Source organism: Chiloscyllium punctatum, chromosome 23, assembly GCF_047496795.1.
Source record: "Chiloscyllium punctatum isolate Juve2018m chromosome 23, sChiPun1.3, whole genome shotgun sequence".
Lineage (NCBI taxonomy): Eukaryota > Metazoa > Chordata > Chondrichthyes > Orectolobiformes > Hemiscylliidae > Chiloscyllium > Chiloscyllium punctatum.
The window spans coordinates 85248770-85274981 of NC_092761.1; the positions used below are offsets into that span (position 1 = coordinate 85248770).

General features: G+C 42.1%; 1 protein-coding gene across 5 annotated transcripts in view; it reads right to left on the bottom strand.

Annotated features, from left to right (window-relative positions):
• LOC140494201 (D(2) dopamine receptor A-like) overlaps positions 1–26212 on the bottom strand; it is a 124275-nt gene that overhangs the window by 17289 nt on the left and 80774 nt on the right. For all 5 annotated transcript variants that reach the window (XM_072593358.1, XM_072593359.1, XM_072593357.1 and 2 more), the window contains 2 exons: positions 24645–24950; positions 2704–2813 (listed from right to left, as the gene is read on the bottom strand). In XM_072593358.1, coding sequence (XP_072449459.1) covers positions 2704–2813; positions 24645–24923 — 389 coding nt within the window. In that variant the 5' untranslated portion in view covers positions 24924–24950. The remainder of the gene's footprint in view (positions 1–2703; positions 2814–24644; positions 24951–26212) is intronic.

Here is a 26212-nt window from a genome sequence, read left to right on the forward strand (position 1 = left end):
GGGTCCCTAACCCTGAATATGCTTTCCTGACACAAAAAAAACCTATCAATCTCAATTTTTAAAATTACAATTGATGTTCAGCTCCAACAGACCTCTGCATTAGAAGTCTAAGATTTTCAACACATTTTAGATGAAGGTCTGCTTCTAGATACATTTCTTTAAATGGCTATTTCAAAATTAAAAGGTGTTCCCTTTGTCTTAGAACCCCCTGCCCCATGATCCAACTCCCCTCCAACCCCAAGAAAATGGTTTCTCTCTATCTCCCCTATCAACTGATTCATTTTATACACCCCAGGGAGATCAATAGCTGAAAGGTCAGTATGATTGTAACATGAGCAGGTGAATTGCTCCAGCATACTAACTGCCACTGTAATGGAAGTGAAATTTATCCCCTTGAGCTTGAAATTCTTATCATTCTTATCAATGATTGGCCAGTCACTGGTTGTTCGATTATTGAAGGATAATGGGAACTATATTGCTTTGTGTCAGTGATCCATTAGAATTATTATATTACTACTTAGGATATCTCAATTAATGCTAACACAACATATAAACTTATAAATGCCAATTTGAACATAGCTGTTCAGATCAGATAGGGTTAACTGACATCACAATATAAGATCCACCTAATTGGACATAAAGGACAGTTCCCAGGAGGTTCGAGCTAGTTGTATATCAGTCTCTGGTACATGTCAGTGATTTCCTTAGTGTTAGCAACCTACAGCTAAAGTAACAATATGTATTTGCTCAGAAGTTGCTGGAAAAGCTCTGCACCCATTTTGAGGAAGGGTCACTAGACCCAAAATGTTAACTTTGTTTTCTCTACACAGATGCTGCCATATACCTGCTAATCTTTTCCAGCAACTTCTGTTTTTGTTCCTGATTAACAGCTTCTGCAGTTCTTTCAGTTTTTAATATGTAGTTACTCTTAATTTCAGCCCTAACATCTCACAAGAAACAATCGTCTATCTTAGGTGCAATGTCACTAGCTGCTCTACCGTTCAATCAACACCATTACAAGTTGAAATGAGTGTTATATGGCTGTCAATAACTTGATTACTATTAATAAGAAGGATTAGTGGTGGTGATTTTATCCAAGATACCCTAGGTTATAATCAACACTATAAGACAGTGAGAGCAGTGAAGACTTTGCCAATGTTGAGACCATTTCTCTGAAGCAAATTGTCTCCAGGTTTGGTCTAAGATAGTCCCCTTTCATTTCCAGGTGTCTGTGAGACTCTGGGCCAAGTGAGCTCTTAAACCTGTGGGTGATGGCAATGTCTGGTGTGGTCCATTGGGGATCCTCTCATCTCTTGTATAACTGGGAATTAACCAAACATTAAAAATTTAACAACATCTGCATACCACTTTAAACAAGGAAATCTGTAATGCATTAAAATTGTTGAATGCAGTCTGAGAATCTGATTTTTTTTTTAACATTCCCTACAGTGTGGAAACAGGCAATTTGGCCCAATCAATTCACCAAAGTCTCTGGGACACCTGCACCAATCAACCCTATCACCCTGTGTCTGCACATTTCAACTCCCCTTCCCACTCTGCTGAGGACATGCATGTCCTGGGTCTCCTTCATCGCCACTCCCTCACCACCCAACGCCTGGAGAAAGAACGCCTCATCTTCTGCCTTGGGACCCTTCAACACCATGGCATCAATGTGGACTTCACCAGTTTCCTCACTTCCCCTCTCTCCCTCCCTCCCCCCCATTTTACCCCAGTTCCAATCTTCCAGCTCAACACCATCCTCATGACCTGTCCCACCTGTCAATCTTCCTTCTTACCTATCCACTCCACCCTCCTCCTCAACCTATCACCTTCACCCCCACCATTGCAGTCTCAGCTACCTTCCCCCCAGCCCCACCCCGCTCCGTCTCTCCACCCTAAAGGCTCCCATCCTCATTCCTGATGAAGGGCTTTTGCCCAAAACATTGATTTTTCTGCTCCTTGGATGCTGCCTGACCTGCTGTGATTTTCCAGCACCACTCTAATCTTGACTCTGATTTCCAGCACCCACTTTCGCCTCCAAAGAGTAACTCATCCAAACCTATTCCCTTCTGACTAATGCATCTAACACTATGGGCAATTAGTATGGCCAATCCACTTGACCTGCACATCTTGATTGCAGAAGGAAACCGGAGCACCCAGAGAAAACCTATGCAGACACAGGGAGAAAGTACAAACTCCACACAGACAGTCACTTGAGGCTGGAATCTAACCCGGGTCCCTGGCACTGTGACACTGCAGTGTTAACCATTGAGCCACCGTGTTGCCCTTTTGAATTCTAAAAATCTGGAAATAAAGAATCTTTGAGATTATGGTAAAACCTGAATTTCGCCAAACTGCTGCAGGGAAGGAAATTAACAGTCGATCTGATATATGTAACTCCAGTCCCATACCAAAGTGGTTGACTTTTCAATGTCCTATAAAGTGGTCTGTCAAACCATTCAGTCTTATCAAACCTTAAGCAACAGTCTAAGAAAACAGCATTTTCAGGACATCCAGAGATAGGGAAGAATTTCTGGTTTGCCTGTGGCAGCAGCACCTTCAGAAAGATGGAAACCATTATTTGTAAACCAACTGCGTGGTCATATCTGCCGCTGCACATGATGGTCACTGGATTGTGTTTGTTGGAAGCTGCAAAACCCATTACAATGTACTATGAAGCTATTTTGTAAATGTCTACGTTACCTGTCAATGCTAATGGCACAAAGGTTAAGGATACTCGCTGTGCACATCATGACATCCAGAGTTACGAAAATATCACAGTGGATCCTGCTGAATCTCCACTCCCCCACCACCTTGGAACACACAAAACAAATTCAAATCTCAGTGGAAATGAAGCAGAGGCATTAATTAGAAGTATTTCATTTTATTTTGCAGCTGATCAAGTTCAAGTGCTTTGCACGATTGAAGTGTAACTCCAGTTTATGTTGACAAATACAGGAGCCATTTCTGTCCCAATAATGTCCTTTAGCCCACCCTGAGTAAAATCTCCTCTGGTGGGGTTCATTAAGTAACCATCACTTTCATCAACAAATAACTTGTGAAGCTTCTGTCTTTCCAGAAATGTAGAAACCCCTCCATGAAAAGAAAGGCTTGCATTTCTACAGTGGACTTTTATGACTTCAGGCTGATCCTGGAGATTTTACAGCCAATGAAATAGTTCTGTAGTACTGTCCCTGTTGTGAAGTAGGAACAACAGCATCGAATTGGTGCACAACAAGATCCCACAGAAATAATGAAGAAATAGTTGGATACTCTGTTTCAGTTGTGCTATTTGAGGATCCACAGGGTCAACTCACTTGGTCATAAAAGTAGGCCTTTCTATTTAGCTAAGAGAGGGGGACAGGTTTAGCATCTAATCCAAAAGGCTGCACTTCCTGACAGTGCAGCACCCTTCAGTACTGCACTGGAGCATTAGCATGGATTTTTTTGCTCAAGAATGCAATGTGAATTCACAACCATCCCACACAGGGGTAAGAGTGCTCCCACTGATCTACAGTGACACTCTGAGCACTGTACTGGAATCTCTGGAGTGTGATTGCCCGTTGCAATGTGTTTGGCAGAATAATGTAGAATTTATGATCCTGTGATCTGAATCCAACCCAAATTGGTGTGATGCGATTGAGCAAAGGTGGCAACATGTCGAAAAATCTTTGTTTTAACAAGAAAGGTACAAGACTGGAGTCCTTGTCATTCAGCTGAAGCTTAGTGACGTACAGGGAAACAAAACTGTGGATGAACGTGATCCTTTCAGCTATGAGATTTAATGACTACTGAAAGACCTACTGCAGAACTAGCTGCATAATCCATTCTCTTTCTTCATATTTTATACCCTTCATGTTTGTGGCTTTTATTTGTACAAATTTGTAGTCCACGAGCAATACAATCAGTGTCCGGTTTGCACATCAGGGAGTCATGTTGTCTTTTGTAATAGGCAATGGTCTAATTATTAAACATTTCTCCTGGTCCTTACTTTCATTGAAATTAATGGGCGAGATCTATGATGGACTGAAGGTCTAATATCACTTGACGTAAACTTATGCCTGAAGTCAAGATGTTTATGCAGGTGAATTCAGTCATAGTCCAATAGCATGGAAACAGACACTTTGGTCCAATCAGCCCACATTGACCATGTTCCAAACTAAACTAGTCCCACCTGCCTGCACTTGGCTCAAATCTCTCCAAACCTTTCCTATTCATGTACTTATGCAAATTATTTTAAACATTGTAACTGTCCCTGTATCCATCACTTTCTCTGGAAGTTCATTCCACACACGAACCACTCTCTGTGTAAGGAAGTTGCCCCTCATACCCTTTTAAAATCTTTCTCCTCTCACCTTAAGATATGCCCCTAGTTTTGAACTTCTCCCCCACCCTAGGGAAAAGTCCCTTGTCACTCATCTTATCTGTGCCCCTCATAATTTTATAAACCTCAGTAAGGTCACCCCTCAGCCTATTTTTATATCTCAAACTCTCCATTTCTGGCAACATCCTAGTAAATCTTTTCTGAACCATCTCCAGCTTAATAATATCCTTCCTAAAACAAGGTGACCAGACTGTACATGGTACTCCAGAAGAGGCCTCCTGTACAAACTCAACATGTCATCCCAACTCCTATTCTCAAACATCTGAGCAGTTGCGTGAGGGAAGTGACTGTGAGTAATTTGGAATTATATACTACGCTCTCAGGGGGTCAGCTACAAACACCATGCTCCCATTGACCAGGTGGCTCTGCTGAAAGCTTAACCCATAAATTCTATCTTCGCTATTGATTTCTGATGCAAGTTTGTTTCCTCCTATTCAGTGACATTTGTAAATAGTGTTGCGTTATTCAGTCTCTAGCTCTACATCAGCGAAATAAACCCTGTGGATCAAGTTGTTTTGTCTTGTATTAAATTATATTCTAATGTGTAGGACTTCAAAGTAAATTAGTGTGTTATCGCTCTTTCCTGTTGCTGCTTTGTTCCTTCTCTTTTATCGCTCCTCTTCAACTTCTCAGGCATAGACTTGGTGGGAAATGACAAGAGGAAGATGACAATTGACTGAGGTCCAGAAGCCCTAACTGGTTGAAAGGGGCATTTGAACCTGGGTGTAACTGTGGTTGAGAGGGAAACCCCAAAATTGTAGTTTTGTTTGGAGAGGGTGAAATTGTGCAGGGATGGTGGGAACAAACAGATTGAAAATGAGGTATATTTAATTGCTCTATTCGATGCCTTCATATTTTCTCTCCCAATGTCCTTTCTTGCTCAAGAATATATCATCATAGGAACACTTGGGGCACAGCGGTACTGTCCCTACCTTTGAGCAGGAGGCTTGGGTGTATGTGACATCATCTCTGAACAAGTTACCTAGGAAATATCTACACGTCATGTAGGTCAGTGGATTGTGCTGGAAAAGCACAGCAGGTCAAGCAGCATCTGAGGAGCAGGAGAATCGATGTTTTGGGCATAAGCCCTTCATTAGGTTTCTGATGAAAAGTTTATGCCCGAAACGTCGATTCTCCTGCTCCTCAGATGCTGCCTGACCTGCTGTGCTTTTCCAGCACTATACTCTTGACTCTGGTCTCCAGCATCTGCAGTCCTCACTTTCTCCAAGGTCAGTGGATTCATTGAATCTCCTTTTAATTTATCAAGTGTCTCCCTCCTCCTCGTTAATTGCTCTGGTCTGGGAGTGTGCTGGATGACAAAATGGAAATTACTCCAAAATCCAAAAAGAGCAAATAACTAGCCCATGATTTACACCTCAGAACAAAGCAGTGCTGCCTCACATGTAGGTGGAAACTTGCAGTAATGGCACACATCTCACTGATTAACAGGATGGCATCACTATCTCTGCCCTTAAAATAATTTGAAGTCATGGATTTAAATTGCTTTCTATCACCAACAAAGCATATTTTGACTGTGATAAGTTTAGAACTTGAAAATTTCCTTCCATGTTCTTCAACCCCCGTCCTGTCATGACATGGGTTGCTTTCAGCACAACCAATCCATTTTCACTTACTTATGGTCCCATTAGCAGCTTTTCTTTCTCCTGGGCTTACCATTCTCAATCCCTTTGCCTGCCTTTGTCTCTCTCTGCACTCCATCTCCATCTATCTGATCACTCCTCCTCCCATCTGCCCCCACCAACACTACCCCACTCTCTTCAGCTTATACACCACCTTTTCCTAACTAATGTCAGTTCTGAAAAAAGGTCACCGGACTCAAAAAGTTAACTGTTTTCTCTCCACAGATACTGCCATGCCTGCTGAGTTTCTCCAGCAATTTCTTTTTTTTAAATCCTACCTTAGCCTCCAGTAAACTGCAGGACATTTTCAGCACTTAATAAAGTTCTGAAAGTTGTTTGATTCACCAGATCTTTGAGATGGATAGCCAGCACTAACCTACACAAATCTGAACTCATTCCAATTGCCTGTGAAGTTTTTATCTAGGAGGATTACTGAGATGTCCTCAAATATTTTGCAACTATGTGAAAGCAAGTAATAGAAATAAGACATGCTTTTCATAAAAAAGGTAGGATTCAGCCCTTAATAAACTGGACTAGCAAGTAGCCTAGTTTATATTCACCCATAGGAATAAAACGGTAGGATATCAACCCTGATTTCTGGGGGAGTGTTGAAAGACCAGACACCATCCTCAGTGGCTGAGTGGGTGAGATGCATAAGAGAGAGGCACTGAGTGGTACAATGAGAAGTGTAAAGAAGGTACTTCTTTTTCAAAACACTCCAAGTCTCGATGGGACATTAATTTGATGGAGTCCAATTGATTGATTAATTTGAACAAATATCAAAAAAGTTTCCTAAATCACGGTAATGTGGAACACTAGGAACAGATCTCTTGTTAACTTGGAATTTCATCAGCTGGTCACAAGTTCAAGTCCCACGCCACAGACTCCCTCAGCACATGTTGGAATGTTGGGCATCCCAATGTTGGATTGAGAATGTGCTTCAGTGTCAGTAGTGTTGTTTTCAATGTGATGTTAACTCAAACCTTGTCAACCCTGTCATGTGGCCATGAAAGATTCCAGTCTTTTAATGTTTATCAAAGTTGTCCTTGATCAGTAACTATCCTTTAACCAAAATCACTAATGTGATTTGTATGACACGTCTTTCATTATTGTTTATGCAGGCTTTAATTTACAAATCACTTGCTGTGTTTCTTATATTACACCAATGAATGCATTTCAAAAAGGGCGTTGGTTAGCTCAATTGGCTGGACAGCTGATTTTTAATGCAGAATGATGCCAACACTGTGAGCTCAAATCCTGCACTCGCTGAGATTACTTCTCAACCTCTCCCCCTGCCTGAGGCATAGAACCCTCAGGTTAAGCCACCATCTCTCTCTCTCTCTGTGGGACTTTGGTGACTTTACATTTACCTTACACTTCAAAAATATCTCCCTGGTTGCTTTGGAGTTGGATCACTGAGGATGATGCTTGGTCTTTGAACTCTCACCTCTAGCAGTTGGGTCAACGTCCTGAAATTATCCTGTGGATCAATGCAACACCAGGCTGACTATTAGTTTTGTTTCTCATCTTAAAAGCTGAATCCTATTCATAAATTAAGAAAAATATCTTATCCTTGTGGCATGTTGAACAAGGTAATGTTAGGTGGCTTTGAATTGGCGGCACGTTTGTCTGCATAAAAGGCTATTGGATGCCAGAAACACTTCTCTATTCATGTGCTTTGAGATCTTTAGAAGGTGTTGCGTAAATGCAGCCATTGTTTTCATTTATCCTGTCACTCCAGGGCTGTCAATGATAAGGAAACATCTCAGGGTGGTAAATGAGAGTGTGACTTTAGAGTGATTTCAGCACTAGCATGGAGCCATTGAGACTCAGCAGTAAAATCCTGATCAGTTTCATCATGGATTGAGGAGGCAGGGCTAAACAAATAGATTGAGCTGGATTGTTGCCATCAATGCTTGAGTTGGGAAATTTTACAACTTGACAGATCTGCCTCCATAAGGTATCTCCCCAGCGCACACTATAGTTGAGCAGCAAGCTAGAGTTTTGGAATTGGTGTTGTCTGATCAGAAGAGTTAATTGAAAACCTTGTTGAGAAGGAGATTTTAGGAGTAATAGAACAGAGAACTATCTTCATTCCTCGGAGGTGGGGTGGAATTGTTTGGCATCTGTCAACATTGATGAAATCGATGATGAACTTGAAAGAAAAGTGTCTCAGTTGATAGAATGTCAACACCTGAACCAGTTGGTGGGTGAGTGCCAAGATCGGCTGGTTAAAGGCTGGCCTCAGTTCGCTGGGATTCCATCCCAATTCTTGTCAAAGGTGGTCAGAGGCGCAGTCCTCACCTCACTGGCTCCGTTAACACCCTCCAGCACTGTTCTCTAAGCTACTTCCTTGCCACCTCCACGATATTGCCAAGGGTCCCTGCATTAATGTGCCCACTCACCCAGTATGCATTACAGTGTCAAGGAACAAGGGCAAGTTTTGAAATGCACTTGAAAAAATTGCTACTTGCACATCTCTGTCGAAGTGTCACTCAAATTGTATCAAAAACAGATGCTGTGCCTGATTTCACACATCTGGAGAAAAATTCATGAGAGGTTTTCTGCAAGTATTTTGATTTTGGTTGGATTATTTGAAGCTGAGTTAGTTGAATTTAAATTAACAATTTCCACATGGTCCAAATAAACATATAGACATTGGGAAAAAATATCAAAGGAGCAGTAACTTATGACATTAAAAAAATCTGAAAGAACTGTGGATGCTGTAAATCAGAAACAAAAGCAGAAAATGCTGTAAAAGCTCAACAGGTCTGATAGCATCTGTGGAGATAAATCAGAGTTAATATTTTGGGTCAGTTCTGAGGAAGGGTCGCTCAACCCGAAATGTTAAGTCTGATTTCTGTCTACAGATGTCGCCAGATCTGTTGAGCTTTTCCAGCAGTTTCTGTTTTTGTTAGCAACTTATAGTAACCTTATAAATGTGTCAATTAATCAAAGCAAACACATCACTTCCACTAGCAATCAGAATTCATCTGAGTTCATTGAATAGTGTGTTTTGGAGTCCAGCCAACCATTCATAATGACACTTCCTATGGCTGTATCAACAGAATTAGATGACATGGAAAAGATATGAAGAGTGCATGGAAGATGATCAATAAATCGTTTCAAACATACCTTTCTGAGAGTTCTCAAATCCAAACTATACTTCAAAATCTCTCTAAGGGACCATAAACCATATACTCATTAACAGGCCAACCCAACCTCATGAAAAGTGCGAGTTGTGAAAAGGGACATAGGTCAGGCATTGGGTCATATCTGACTCTGTGAAACTCAGCCCATTAGATCATAGTCATGTAAGTGTTTTTCTTTCAATAGGTAGTGAAGATGTATTTTGAATTAAAAAGAACTTCTTCCTACTCTCCATTGAACTTTGCAAATTCGAAATGGTGAAGCTTGGGGTGATTGTGTTTCACCTAAAGGGGAGGCAATAGCTGAGTGGCATTATCCCTATCACCTAGTTTCTATACATACAGACAAAGAAGGATACCACTTTGACTGGGACAACACATACACATCCTAGGACAGGAGAAACAAAGACACGCATGAGAATTCTTAGAGGCATGGCATTCTAACCAGAACTCCATCAATAAACACATCAGTTTAGATTCTGTTTACCTTCCCTTGAAAAAATGAACCAGAAATGACATCACCCACCTTAAGAAACCAAGACCTATCAATAGAGAGGTGGGATATACCACCAGCACTTCATCAGAGACTCTCACTGATGATGTTACCTAGTATGGTGACGAAACATCTGAAAACAAACCTTCAAACTCAGTGAGCTAACTTACAGATGTATTATCCCTATGCTATTAATCCAGGGACCCACATAATGTTCTGGGGATCTGGGGTCAAAACCCACCATGGCAGATAGTGGAGTTTGAATTCAATGCAAATCTGGAACTAAGCATCTAGTGATGACCATGAAACAATTGTCAGGGGAAAATAACCCATCCAGTTTGCTCGTGTTACTCAGGGAAGGAAACTGCTTCACACGTGCAATTCCAGATGTACAACGTTATGGTTGACCCTTAACTGTTCTCTGTGCAGTTAGGGTTGGGCAATAAATGCTGGACCCCACATTGTGTGAATGAATTTTGAAAAGAATACTTGCTTTAAACCAGAAGGTTTCTTATTTTCTTAACAACTAAGCATGAAACTAAAGGAAAATATTCATCTGTGAAAAGTAGTTTGACCTGACACTTTCGCAGTATTTTGATTTGGGTTGGATTATCTGAAGCTGAGTTAGTTGAACTTAAATTAACAATTTCCAAAGCACTTAGATGGTTTAGATGGAGTAACAGAGAGTTGTAGAGCACTGATTGAAATTGTTTTTATATGACAGGAAACCTGAGAAGAACAAAATTAGTTCACTCTGATTGGAACATTTCCACTAATTATATTTCAAAATCTTAAGGTTCTGATTGCTCCCTTAAGTCAGTAGCTCTGTGTGTTTCCTGTTTAATGTTATGGTCCCTCTCTATGAAGTGATTCTGTAAGAACTTAGGTTCCTGTAAAGTTCACTGCATTTACATGGTGACGATTAAGAAATGTACTTTCCTGCCCCAAGCCCTGTTTAAAAGAAATATCTTTCTTTTAAGAATAGTGCCATGAACCCATTACATCCCACTCCCCCGCCCCCACTCTGGCCCATGCCACCCCCACCCCCAAAGGAAAGACGTCACAAGCCAGAATTGTTAAAATTACATCTCGAGCCTGTGTGAGCATTTTGGAAAATTGCAGTGAACAGGCAAATTAGGACCTTGAATATCAGCTCTGAAAATGAGAGCTTTGAAGACATACACGAATGGAGTTTTAAATAGATTATCACACCACTAGCTTTGTCACTGAACTCTCTTGCAGTCACCAATACTGCAAATTGTCTTGCAAGATGTCCAAGGAATTTGATGCTTTGGTGAGAAGTTTGTAAAGCTGATTTTTGATATGACCTTTAGAACACTGGTGTTCCAGAGGTCATGTCAAAGACAGTGATAAATGTTTGGAACTCAAAGGGAATTTAATGAATTTTTAAAAATTCTCTGTACATTTCACTGAATGTACAGTGAAATTGGAAAGGTTGTTTGGAATTACAAATTGCTTTTCAGATGCCTCTGTGTTTAAAGAGCAAATAAAATTGGTTGAATCTTAGGGCACCAGATTGTAATTTTGCTTTTTAATAAGCATTCTTTGTTGAGCTGTTATTACAAATAGTGACTGTGTCTATCTAACTACGCTGAGGCTTCTGTCTACTTTAGAACATGCCTCCTGCAATCAGTGACTCTTTATGACAGAAGCTTCAGCTCTGTGAACATTTGAGGTTGTAACTTTGGACTCCAATTACACCATGTTATTTTCCATGGGATTTCACTTTGCTATGGATTATTCAAGGCAGACAGTGAGATGAGGGTGAGTGTAAGACCAGGGAGCACTTATAGAGTCATAGAGATGTACAGCATGGAAATAGACCCTTCTGTCCAACCCGTCCATGCCGACCAGATATCCCAACCCAATCTAGTCCCACCTGCCAACACCTGGCCCATATCCCTCCAAACCCTTCCTATTCATATACCCATCCAAATGCCTCTTAAATGTTGCAATTGTACCAGCCTCCTCCACATTCTCTGGCAGCTCATTCCATAAACGTGCCACCCTCTGCGTGAAAAAGTTGCCCCTTAGGTCTCTTTTATATCTTTCCTCTCTCAACCTAAACCTATGCCCTCTAGTTCTGGACTCCCCTACCCCAGGGAAAAGACTTTGCCTATTTATCCTATCCATGCCCCTCATAATTTTGTAAATCTCTATAAGGTCACCCCTCAGCCTCCGACGCTCCAGGGAAAACAGCCCCAGCCTGTTCAGCCTCTCCCTGTAGCTCAGATCCTCCAACCCTGGCAACATCCTTGTAAATCTTTTCTGAACCCTTTCAAGTTTCACAACATCTTTCCAATAGGAAGGAGACCAGAATTGCACGCAATATTCCACTAGTGGCCTCACCAATGTCCTGTACATGACCTCCCAACTCCTGTACTCAATACTCTGACCAATCAAGGAAAGCATACCAAACGCCTTCTTCACTATCCAATCTACCTGCGACTCCACTTTCAAGGAGCTATGAACCTGCATTCCAAGGTCTCTTTGTTCAGCAACACTACCTAGGACCTTACCATGAAGTGTATAAATCCTGCTAAGATTTGCTTTCCCAAAATGCAGTACCTCACATTTATCTGAATTAAACTCCATCTGCCACTTCTCAGCCCACTGGCCCATCTGGTCAAGATCCTGTTGTAATCTGAGGTAACGCTCTTTGCTGTCCACTACACCTCCAATTTTGGTGTCACCTGCAAACTTACTAACTGTACCTCTTATGCTCGCATCCAAATCATTTATGTAAATGACAAAAAGTAGAGGGCCCAGCACCGATCCTTGTGGCACTCCACTGGTCACAGGCCTCCAGTCTGAAAAACAACCCTCCACCATCACCCTCTGTCTTCTACCTTTGAGCCAGTTTTGTATCCAAATGGCTAGTTGTCCCTGTATTCCATGATATCTAACCTTGCTAATCAGTCTCCCATGGGGAACCTTGTCAAACGCCTTATTGAAGTCCATATAGATCACATCTACTGCTCTGTCCTCATCAATCTTCTTTGTTACTTCATCAAAAAACTCGATCAAGTTTGTGAGACCTGATTTCCCACGCACAAAGCCATGTTGACTATCCCGAATCAGTCCTTGCCTTTCCAAATACATGTACATCCTGTCCCTCAGGATTCCCTCCAACAACCTGGCCACCACTGGGGTAAGGCTCACTGGTCTATAGTTCCCTGGCTTGTCCTTACCACCTTTCTTAAACAGTGGCACCACGTTTGCCAACCTCCAGTCTTCCGGCACTTCACCTGTGACTATCGATGATACAAATATCTCAGCAAGAGGGCCTTACAATGTATAGAATATCTGTTCCAGAGCTAAGAAGAGTCAATAAAAGAATAATTGTGAAGGAATGTTCTACCTACTTAATAGTGTTGTATTTTAATATATTGGAATCATTTCCTATTTTGCCTCAAATTAACTCGTTAAATATTTATTTTGTGACATGCGAAGGTACAATGGCATAGAATTTGCAAAACAGAAACAAGCCTTTGGCTCGATTAGACTATCTTCAGCTTTACAGTTCACACTAGTCCCTACTTTGTAAGGCATCTGGATGGGGGAATAAATAGGAAGGATTTAGAGGGATGTGGGCCAAATGCCGGCAAATGGGGCAAGCTTAATTTAGGATAAGTGGTTGGCAGAGATGAGTTGGACCAAAGGGTCTGTTCTGTGCTCTAAGACTCTCAGCCTGCATCATCTCGTCCAATCAGCACATCCTTGACCTTCCTTATTCCTGGTTTGTTTATTGAGCTTCCCATAAAATGTATCCATGGTACTGACCCAAACCATTCCTTGTGGTAACAGGTTCCATATTCCCACCATTTCTCCATCACAGTTTCCCTGAACTTCTTAATGGATTCATGAATGACTTAACTTATATTTATTGTCCCTAACTTTAAACACCCTGACAAGCTCCACCAAAATGTCATCTGGTGGGAAAATACACTCAATTAATAAACCTGCAATATGAAGTTAGTTTCAGTAATGCTGACAGCCGTTATTGATAGTTGTAAAAACCCAACCGTTTCACTAATGTCTTTCTGGGAAGGAAATCTGCCATCCTTACCCAGTCTGGCTTACACGTCATTTCAGATCCACAACAAAGTGGTTAAATCTCAAATAGAAGCCAAATACTGTGGACTCTGGAAATCTGAAACAAAAAGAGAAAGTGCTGGAGGAGCTCTGTAGGTTTGGCAGCATCTGTGGGAGAGAAACAGAGTTAATGTTTCGAATCTGATATGACAGAAGAATTGAAGAGGAGTCATATGAGATTCGAAATGTTAATTCTGCTGCTTACTCCACTGATGCTATTTTCTGTTTTGGTTTGGCGTTGAAACTCAACTGCTCTCTAAAATGATCCTAGCAAGACACTCAGTTCAAGTGCAATTAGGGCATAGGCAAGAAAATAGAGTCACAGAGTCATAGATTTGTACAGCACAGAAACAGACCCTTTGTTCCAACTCGTCCATGTTGACCAGATATCCTAAATTAATGTAGCCAATATGGCCCATATCCCTCTAAACCCTTCCATCCAGATGCCTTTTAAATGTTGTAATTGTACCAGCCTCCATCACTTCCTCTGCCAACTCATTCCATACAATCACTACCCTCTGCATGAAAAGGTTGCTCTTTAGGTCCCTTTTAAACCCCTCCCACCTCAACTTAAACCTATGCCATCCAGTTTTGGACTCCCTTATGCTGGGAAATAGACTTTGGCTACTCATCTTGTCTCTGGCCTTGCCAGTGCCATTTGTACTACATGAAAGAGTTAAGAACAAAAATGTTGAAACATCTTTTCTGCATCCACTCCATTGAGACTTTTCATAACTTAAAGATCTTAATCAGGTCTAGACCCAGTCTGTTCAAACCTTTCTGAGCTATACCATGATTAGGTTAGATTAGATGCGGAATCAGGCCCTTCAACCCAGCAAGTCCACACCGACTCTCTGAAGAGTAACCCACCCTCCTCTGACTAATGCACCTAACACTATGGACAATTTAGCATGGCCAATTCACCTGACCTACACATCTTTGGATTGTGGGGGGAAACCAGAGCACCCAAAGGAAATCCACGCAGATGCAGGGAGAATGTGCAAACTCTACACAGACAGTCGACTGAGGCTGGAATCGAACCTGGGACCCTGGTGTTGTGAGGCAGCAGTGCTAACCACTGAAACACCATGCCACCATCACCATATTCCCTCTTTGTGTGGGATGTTCGTGAGGGAACACTACCACCAGCAAATTCCCCTCTACGCCACTCACCATCCTGACTTGGGAACACATTAATGTTCCTTCAGTGTCACTTAGTCAAAATCGTGGAACTCCCTCCCTAACCTACAGTGGTTCAAGAAGGGAGCTCACCACCACCTTTTCAAGGGCAACTAGGAGTGGACAATAAGTACTGGCCCAGCCAATGACATCCATCCACAACCCATGATTTTATACAATAAATATGTTTTTTTTGCATCTTCTGCAAGTGGTTCAGCTAACATTCCAATTAAAATTAATTTACTTTTCTTGGCTATTCCTGGAATTCCGTGTCGATGTTGAAATGTCTTTAAGCAACCGCAATGAAAGCTTACATTTATATAGCACCTCTTACATAATTTAGCACCCTAATGTGCTGCACAGGAATATGATTTGACTCTGGGTAAATATTTGGACACACACACATCAACTTGCTTAAAAAGTGAGTTTTATGGAGCAGCCTAAAAGAGGAGGAAAAAATACAGAAGTTAAGGGAGATAATTCCGGAGCTCAGGGCATTGGGCAGCTGAAGCCAATATTTCTTCTACGTTGGGCGGCTACACAGTCACTCTGAGGTTCCATACATATCGATTGTCTTCCGATTTCAGAAGTTGCTGCCACATATAGACCTCAGGGGTCCATGCATCATATTGGTGGAATGATTAAAATTGGAAATAATCAAGGGGGTATAAGAGAGTGCAGGTATCTAGGCAAGCTCTGTAACTACTGGAGGAGATAACGGAGATGGGGGGACTGAAGACATGGGGGAATTTAAAAAGGTGAATATTTTAAAATGGGTGCATCAGAGCTAATGTAGGTCAATGAACACAGTGGTATGGGGTCAATAAGTGGATGAAGACAATGGCAGCAAGCTGACCTCTGCTTTGTGGAAGGTAGTTTATAGAAGGCAGGCTGGGAATGTATCTATGAGGTGGGTAGGTTACCTGCCCCTAAACCATAACTTCTAGTTTTGAGTCCCACTCCAGGATTTGACAGCCAAGGAAGCTATATTTATAATGTGGCCGGTCAGGTTGTGTATCATCCAACAAACACACTAGTGGCTGTGGGAGGAATTTATAGTCTCCATGTGATGGTCAGAAAATTGAAGGCACTCTCATCGTTTTCCTTAGCTCTAGATCACAACAAACCTGTGAAAGTTGCATGTGACCAGAGCAACTTGGACTCCCCTTGTGAACGTGAACCTATCAAGCATCTGCACTGCTGTTTACTATCTGCATTAAAACCTATTGATGCTGAACTGATCGACACTGTGTTCTTTCTTTGCTTTCACTTCAGACTATTTCAAATTTCACCATTCATTTGTCTTCTATCCATGTGCTGATTGACCTCAGAAAGGTGCAAAACTATCTTGTCAGCTCTCCAATTGTTCAGTACCCATGGGGTTAATGCTTTAGCAAGGGTAGCATCTGGATTATTCTCTCCCTGAGCTTTGCAATGGGAAATAACTGAGCAAACAGGCTTATAAACAAACAATGGAGTGAAAGCGAGAGAGAGAGAGAGAGAATCTGTGAAGGAAATAATCAAACAATTTTATACACAATCTTTGCAGCCCTTTAATTGGGTAGCATTTTATGACAGGAAGTATTTAAGCAGCATGATAAAGCACCATAATTTATTAAAACCAAGGCAATCTTGTCTGAAACTCTTGTCCTTTGTAACACAGTTGAATCCATTAATGGTTGATAAAGCTGTCAAACGAAAATCTGCTCATTTTTCCCAGTGAGAACATAGATCCATCACTCAGGCAGTGGCAAGCTTACTGTCTATATCTTGCTGTGAAAAGCATGATTCAGGTCTAGATTTTGAGACTTTTTCTTTTGTTCAGTGTTTTCTGCATGGCCTCGTGCTGTACAGTTTGAGTTAAAGTTTAGAGCCTTGATATACGATTATCACAACAGACCTTTTGATTTTTGGCACTTAGCCACTGTCTCCTGCTATCTATTTGCCTATTTTCAATTCAGAAGCAACTGATTTGGTTCATTTAAAAATCCCCTTGAGAAGTACACTGTCACTGAAATTAAAATAAGCAGAAGATAAATTGCCTGGTTGAAATCATTTGGAACAGCGGAAGCCACTTTCTTATTATCATTGAGTTGAAATTTGACCTGTTCACCCTGTCTTCTGCTCCAAGTGTTGAATGAGTGTGCTACCAGCAACTGTTCAGCAACGTGAGCGTTTACCTTAATGGGAAGTGATGGCCTACTGGTAAAGTGAATAGGCGAGTAGCACAGTGTCTATCAGTGCCCTCATTGCCCCTGGTGATCTCCCCTCCACTGCCTCCAAAGTCATAGTCTTCTATCCCCATACTGCCAGGTTCTACCTGCTCTCGAAGATCCATAAGCCCAACTACCCCGGCTGACCTATCGTTTCAGCATGTTCCTGCATTTCCCCCTCTCAGCCCTTCTCAGCCCCTTCCCCTCTCTTCCACTGCTCCCTGCCACCAACTGGATTCATTCCTCCCACTGACCAACCAGGTCATACCCTTTACCTGTCTTCACCTAACCACACTTCACCACCTTGCCCCTGCCTCCCCCTTTATCTGCAGCTTCCCCCACACCCACCCCCAGTCCTGAAAAAAGGGTTACACCCAAAGCGTCGACTTCTGCACCTCCTGATGCTGCCTGGCTTGCTGTGTTCCTCCAGCTTCCAGCCTGTCCACTTTGGATTCCAGCATCTGCAGTTTTTTTTGTCCCTAGTAACCCAAAATGCCAGGCTAATGCTCTGGGGGCACGAGTTTGGATCTAGCATAGTTGGTGGTGAAATCTGAACTCAGGTTTCATTTCAAGAAGTCTAGAATTAATTGATTATCATAGGGCAGCATGATGACTCGGTGGTTAGCCCTGCATTCTCACAGTGCTAGAGCCCTGGATTCAATCCCAACCTTGTGCGACTCTGTGTGGAGTTTGCCCTTTCTCCCCATGTCTGCAAGGCTTCTCTCTGGGTGCTCCAGTTTCTTCCCATGGTCCAAAGATGTGCAGATAGGCGGACTGGCTGTGCTAAATTGCCCAAAATATTCAGGGATGTACAGGTTAGGTGGATTTGCCATACTAAATTACTCCAAAGTGTCCAAAGATGTGTAGGTTAGGTGGATTAGCCATACTAAACTACTAAGGAGGTAAAAACAATGACTGCAGATGCTGGAAGCCAGATTCTGGATTAGTGGTGCTGGAAGAGCACAGCAGTTCAGGCATACTAAATTACTCCAAAGTGTCCAAAGATATGTAGGTTAGGTGGATTGGCTATACTAAGTTACTCCACACTATTCAAAGATGTGTAGGTTAAGTGGATTGACTATGGGAAGTGCAGGGTTACAGGGAGAGGGTAAAGGATGGCGTATAGGTGGGAGGGTCGGTGTGGACTTGATGGACCGACAATCCTGTTTCCGCACTGTGGGGTTTCTCTATTTTGACTCTTAACTTCCCTTTAAGTGATTAAGGATGGGTAATAAATGCAAGTTTAGACAGGGACACCAAATTCCCATGAACAAAGTAAATAAACATAATTGAGTTTTATCGGCTCCATTTTACTTTTCATTTCGATTCTGTTCTTGCACTTTGTTGAAACAAATGCAAAATGTTGCAGTAGACCCTGCCTGATTCTCACATCATTGTCAGGTTCTAGGATAAGCAGAAGCACCACTGATCCTGAGATCAGTCTATGACTGGGGAAAGGGTTGACTCTGTTCCGAGATCATATATGTGTCTGTGTCAAGCTCACCTAACATCAATGTAGAGTTCATCCAAAGGAACATGCTTAACACCTGGACAATGAGCTCTCTCCCTCTCTCTCTCTCTCTCTCTCTCTCTCTCCGGGTGACTTGTTTGCTGGATGACATTGAGAAACTGCCTCAACCTGCAGGAGCTGGATGTTTATGAATCCACTTAGCCCAGTGAGCAGGGCTTTTCCTAAACCAGCCAACAGTCGAAGCATCATGCTCAATAAATTAGATTCACTGATGTGAAATGGTTCTTTGCATTAAGAGGTGATAGTAAATCATGAAAACTGGACATTAAACAAATGGATGGATTTGGTTGGTGGCAGATCTCAGCAACATTATTTTCTGAGGCTCTTTAATATACAACTAACCAAGACGTGCAGCAGAAAAAAATCACCTTTGTAGGTACAATATGATAGTCTGGTGGTTTTGTTAGTTTGTAATTCAGGTTCATGATTAGCCTTGTAGAAAACTCAGTTCAAATCCCATCACGACAACTTTAATAAAAATGAAAATCAGGCTGCGTGTATATTTTCACCCATTTTACACTGCTACTCAATATGAATTTCTAGCAGCCTTATGCTCTCTGTTCCCTGAGATTTTATAATTCTCTCTTTATTAGAGCGTGGAATTAAATATTAACATTCACATCCTCCTTTCTAAATCCCTCCAAGGCTTTGGCTTGTTTATCTCCTGTAGCTTACAATGTCATTTCTAGCTTCCCTTACATGTCTCAGATTTCCAGTGCCACTAGAAACCATTGGTTGTGCCTGCACATGATGAAGCCTTGTGTTCTGGAATTCTCCCTCTAAACCTCTCTTCAAAACTGCACCTTAAAAGGCCACCTCACCTGTCCTAATATCACCTCGTGCAGCTATGTGTGAGAGTTCCTTTAATCCTCACTCCTGTGAAGTGCTGTGGCATGTTTCACTAGATTGAAGGCGTTATACAAATGCAAGTTGTGCTAAATAGCACTTTTGCTAGACTTTAAGCCTTTTGCAAAGAGATTCATTCTAGATCTACCAGCTAAACCTGGACATGAATGACTGCAGTGATGTGGATGACTTCCAATTGCTCCCAATACTATTTTGCTATGTGGTGTGAGGTAAGTGATTAACATAGGGGCTGAACCTTATTTGTTTTTTTTGGCTAAATGCCAGGTTTTCTGGAAGGTTTTTCACAGCAAGGCCTCATAGGTTTTCTCACCGTATCTTGCCAATGAATGACCTAGCCTATGGTGCGTGTTGCCAAAGTATAGCCCTATCTTATCGCACACCATTCCTGGAACACCTCACAACTGCTGGAATATCCCGGAATTGACCAGAATCCCTGGCGCTGGCACTATCTTTAAAATGCTCTTGTGCAACCAGACAAGCACTGCTAGTCCGGAACTGCTTTTCCGCGGTTTGTGACACTTGCCCCGGGACATGACAGCAAATTGGCACCATGCATTGCAGGAAGGGGCCTGCAGATCCTGGGACGGCATGGGATGGCACAGAGGAAGGGTGTCTTCTTTGCACAGGATCAGCAGAGAAGGCCAGAATATGGGATCATGCCAGTCAGGTCTGTGGTTGCCACCTGGGTCAGTGCAATTTCACTGGGGTAGAGGAATGCATGAGCAACGTAAGAAGAAGTCCAATGATCTTCTCCACTTCTCCAGTATAAGTGACGCCATCTTCTCCCTGTTCCCTCACACTCACTCTATCTTGGCTATTGTGCCCACCTCCCACTGAAGTTACATGCTACCACTTTCACTGTTACCGAATTACCTGCTTCCACATTGTAGACGTTCTATGACAATTCTATTACCTGTAACACCCTCCCTCACTCATTCTCCTCCACCCTATACCCAACACCACTAACTCTGCACAGCCTTTGCTCTGGTTACTCACTTGCTCGGGTCAACTCTTTACTTGCAACTACAAAAATATCAGCTGTACCACCAAATTTCACCTCTCTTAATACTTGCCTATCTCTCATTCCCGGAGTAAAAGACCCTCCAGTAAGGCAGAAAGTGTCATGATGGGGGATGGGCTGACAGATATTCGGTTCTTCACCTCTGTGTGGTGATTCCTGACTCTTCCTGAGCAACTGCCTGACCAGGTCCAGCCCCTAGATTGGGTATGAGCGACTTCCCTTGACACCCCCACCCGAACAAAGACCATCCCCATTGACTTGACTGAGGAATGCTGACAAGATTCTTTCATGATAAGTTGCAAATACACATCAGAAAATATTTCCTCCTTCAATACCCTCTAAACCTCTTCCCTTTCATCCTTCATCTATGCCTCTTGGTTATTGATCTCTCTAGCAACAAAAAACATTTCTTCCTATCTACCCCTGTCACAATACTGTACACCTCAATCAGTTCTCTAGGCAAAAGTCCTGATGAAAGGTTTTGCCCGAAACATCAACTTCCCTGCTCCTCAGATGCTGCCTGACCCGCTCTGTGTTTTTCCAGCACCACTCTAATCTAGACTCAATCAGGTCTCTTCTCAGCCTTCTCTGTTCTAAGGGGAACAAACCTAATCTACATACGTTCTCTTCAGAGCTGAATTACTCCAGCCCAGGCAATGTCCTGATGAATTTCCTCTGAACCCTCTCTAGTGCAATCACATCCTCTCTGATAGACGGGTCACCAGAACTGCACAAAGTATTCCACTGTGGCTAAACTAACACCTTATACAGGTCCACAATAAAGTCCCTGATTGTGCATTCAGTGCCATGCTTAGTAATTGCAAGTGTCCTATAAGTCTTCTTAACCACCTTATCCATCTGTCCTGCTGCCTTCGTGGGCCTGTGGACATGCAAACCATGCCATTCTGTTTGCCATTGTTCTATCCATCTGACCAGCCTGTCAATACTGCCTGTATTCTAAGTTGTGGTGTTAATAAGGTGTTTGTTAGCTATAATTGGCAACATGCTGTTGCTCAGTGGGAAACATGCCTTTCTGCTCACCACCTGCATAAAAGATGCAGAAAATTGCTCCAAATGTCAGAATAGGCTTCACTGAACTTTTTGTGTGATTCTCCCACATATCTAGCCATACCCCAAGTCATTCAGGCCCTTATAACATTGAACCTATGGTTTAAATTCAAATTGCCATCTTGAAAAGATTGCAACCATAGTGTGCTGGTTGTACTACTTGGGTGACTTTTATGCCTCATTTGCTATGTTAACGATCTTTGTAATCTTCAAGATGTAACATCAGTCTGAACTATATGGGGATGCATAAAGAAACCTACCCATCTGTATTGAAAGTGAGCATTGATGAGTTATCACTGCAGGGTTTGCTGGCCGAACAAGTATCATTAGGACAAACATACTCTCATGTTTGCTGTATATTTTACAAATAGTGCCTGTTAGAACTTTGTGAACGTATTTATTAAACCGTAAAAGAAAATCATTGCATTCTGCCTCTCAATGAGGTAGAGATTCCCCGACGGTGCATTAATGAGGTTTTATGGCTCTTCATCTTTCAATGAAATTATCTCAAATCCTTTTTTTCATTGTTTTCTATTTTATAACAGTGACAACACATCAAAAGGATTTCATTGGCTGTAAAGTGCTTTGCGGCATCATAAGGTCATGAAAAGTGCTATATAAATATAAGTCACTCTTTCTTTCTTTCTGTCTGTTGTCCTGACCAATTTGAGTGCAGCTTTGTGAAAATCTTTCCAGCCCTTTTATTTGCTTGGTGTATCTTTCGAGGGCCATAAAATCTGTCACCAGGATCATGGAAAACAACTGGGGGAGTCCAGTTACCCCATTCCGGTGATAATGCACCACAAAAACCTGCATTCATTCCCCTTCATCTCACTTTATCAGCAGATCCTTTGTAAAGGTTTTTCTGAACATTATCAGAACATGACTTTGGGGTTTTAAATAGGAAGGGATGGAAGTTGCTTGTCGTTAAGTTGGCACAAATTTAAGATATTTGCTAAAATTAAAAAGTTGCCACAAATGAGGAGAATGGCTTTTATAGAGTCCTTAAGGTGCAGAATGAGGCCATTGGGCTCATCGAGTCTGCACTAATCCTCTGAAGAGATCCCACGCAAATCTGCCCTATTCCAGCACACTTGCATTTTTAACCATGGCTAACCCACCTAGTCTGCACAACTCTGGATGCTACGAGGCAATTTTCAGCATGACCAGTCCACCCAGCCTGCACATCTTTGGATTGTTGGAGGAATCTGGAGCACCCGGAGGAAACCCACGCAGACACAAGGAGAGCGTGCAAACTCCACATACAGTCGTCTGAGGGTGGAATCAAACCCAGGTCCCTGGCACTGTGAGGCAGAAATGGTAACCACTGAGCCACCGTGTCACCCCAATGAGGGTGGTGAATTTTATGAGTTGTGATGTGAAAATCAATATCTGAATGCATGAGGCAGATTTGATAGTTGCTTCCCAAAATACTTTGAGACAAAACATCTGGAGGGCAATGAGGTAAGTACAGGGGAGTGAGAGTAATTGGTGACAGCTCTTTCAAAGGATATGGAACTGGTAACATGGGCCAAATGGTCTCTTTCTGTGCTATAAGATTCCATAAACAGGAATCCATGGGAATTGAAATGTCCATTACAATATAAAAAGTGACAGAGAGTTTTTGAGTTTTGTGTGCCCCAATGGCACTTTTTATTGATACATTTGTCCATTAGATCATTTCCAACCTTTCCAAGCCAGAGCAAATAAAGTCTGGTCTGTCCAACCCGCTTATTCTAGGTTTTGTCTATTAAACATTCTCTGAACTGCTTCCAAAGTATCTACATCCTTCCTTCAATGAGATCAAATTGGTACACAATACTTCTGATGTGGTCTCACCAGTACCCTGTGTAACTGCAGTATTACTACTTTACTTCTGTGTTCATTTTCCCTCATATTAACTGATCATAATCTTCTTCACATCAGCCATGGGTACAATTATATATCTTTATCAGAAGGATAAATTCATTGATGCCAAAAAACATAGAAGCTGAAGCAGGCCATTCATCCCATTGAGTCTGCTCTTCCATTCAATAAGATTGTGGTTAGTCTGATAATCTTCAAATCCACATTCCTGTCTTTTCTCTGCAATCATTGATTCCCTTACTGATTAAAAATATGTCTATCTCAACGTTCCAGTCCTGACAACTTTTCAGTAAAGAATTCCACAGACCCACTATCCTTCAAGTGAAAGAATTTTTCTTTATTTCTATCCTAAATGGATAATCTCTTATTCTGAGATCTCCAGTACTAGACTTGCCACAAGGGGAAACAACCTTTTCACATTTACCCTGTCAGGTCACCAAAGAATCTCAACTCAAAGCTCAGTGCTGATGCCTTACCGTGGAGTCTTCCTGTAACAGAAAACAGATAGTTCCCTCAAAAGCAGAAGAGTCTGTACCATTGAGTATGTTCATGGCCAAACTAAACAGATATTTGATCCATAGTCTAGCTGAGGGTTATTGGAGGGGGGATGGCTGCCATCAGGAAAGAGGACTTAAGTATGCAGTCAGATCAGACGTGATCTTATTGAATAGCAGAGCAAGCCTGCAGGGTTGATTGGACTATTGCTACCCCTATTTCTTATGATGTTATAACATGGTTATGATTTTAATCATTCTGTGGGTGGTTCTGTGACTCATTATTAAAACTGCACCATCACTGAATTTACTGTGTCGTTCCACAGCAAACTCTATCCAGTCATATAAACATTGGGAACCAAGAGCACTCAGGCTGACCTCATGAGCTAGCCAAAAACCTCATTTATCAACAAATTGGAAATTTGCGATACAGATCCCATGGTCATAATTTCCATTTATGGTGATAGATAAAGCAGTACTTCGGGATTTTCTGGTAGATATTGCTGATGGGCATATGTCCCAACAATCAAGAGGATCAATTCTCTTGGCAAACTTCTGTAGAAATCTCACTTCCATGCCTCTGTATAAAAATAAACAGTATTGGATAAAAGCATAAGCCTTACCTCCACATAGACAACCCATGGCATTACCAAAGTGGCCACAAGGAGATCTGCCACTGCTAGACTGACAATCAGATAGTTGGTGGTGGTCTGCAGGGCTTTTTCCCTGGATACGGCTATGCACACCAGCACATTGCCAAATACAATCACAAAGATGAGAAGAGTCAGGAGCATGGCATAATAGTTGTACTGATATTTTTGCTCAGCTTCAGTGTCATTGATTGATCCAGTCCAGTTCCCTTCATAGGTTTCATTGAACATAATCATGCTAAAAGGATCCATTGATGATGTGTTGACCCTCCCTGAGGCCTGGAATAGAAAGAGGAAAGTCAATTTACTGCAGTATGGAGCAAGAAAGCAATGTAACCAGCTGTAGGTAAAGCCAAATCAAAAACACAAAACTCTAGTGCTGTGATTTTACGTTTGGAGGAAAATAGGTTCATTTTTCAAAATGCAAAGTGATGATATTTCATCACATTGAAAAATAGCTTTTTCTTTCAAGAAGACAATTGAACTTTTTTTTCTTTTTTCCTTCAAAGCTATTGAAATGATAAAACCAGAAAGGACTGTTTTTAGAACCTGTGGTAAATCACAATTTCTTCCTGGACACTGGATCCAGGTTTCTCTCTCATTCCTTTGTATCTATAAGGCCAAGATGCATTACCTTTATTGTTGTTGATTACTCCTATAGTCTCTTTCAATAATGCTGACACTTTTTCAAAGACGGTCAGATAGATGTGAAGAATGGGCACCATGGCACAATAATCCATTGATAAGATGTCCATTTGAACAGTCTTCTGCAGAGATGCTATACATGTCACCTAGCAACAGCAGTGGGTGCTTACCTAAACTTAAGGATTAAAGGAATCAGATGGAGCAGAGTAGACCATAAGATAATAAAATGTAGGAGAAGAAATAGGCCAGGTAAAAACAATGACTGCAGATGCTGGAAACCAGATTCTGGATTAGTGGTGCTGGAAGAGCACAGCAGTTCAGGCAGCATCCAAGGAGCTTCGAAATCGACGTTTTGGGCAAAAGCCCTTCATCAGGAATAAAGGCAGTGAGCCTGAAGCTTGGAGAGATAAGCTAGAGGAGGGTGGGGGTGGGGAGAAAGTAGCATAGAGTACAATGGGTGAGTGGGGGAGGGGATGAATGTGATAGGTCAAGGAGGAGAGGGTGGAGTGGATAGGTGGAAAAGAAGATAGGCAGGTAGGACAAGTCCGGACAAGTCATGGAGACAGTTACTGAGCTGGAAGTTTAGAATTAGTGTGAGGTGCGGTAAGGGGAAATGAGGAAACTGTTGAAGTCCACATTGATGCCTTGGGGTTGAAGTGTTCCGAGGCGGAAGATGAGGCGTTCTTCCTCCAGGCGTCTGGTGGTGAGGGAGCGGCGGTGAAGGAGGCCCAGGACCTCCATGTCCTCGGCAGAGTGGGAGGGGGAGTTGAAATGTTGGGCCACGGGGCGGTATGGTTGATTGGTGCGGGTGTCCTGGAGATGTTCCTTAAAGCGCTCTGCTAGGAGGTGCCCAGTCTCCCCAATGTAGAGGAGACCGCATCGGGAGCAACGGATAC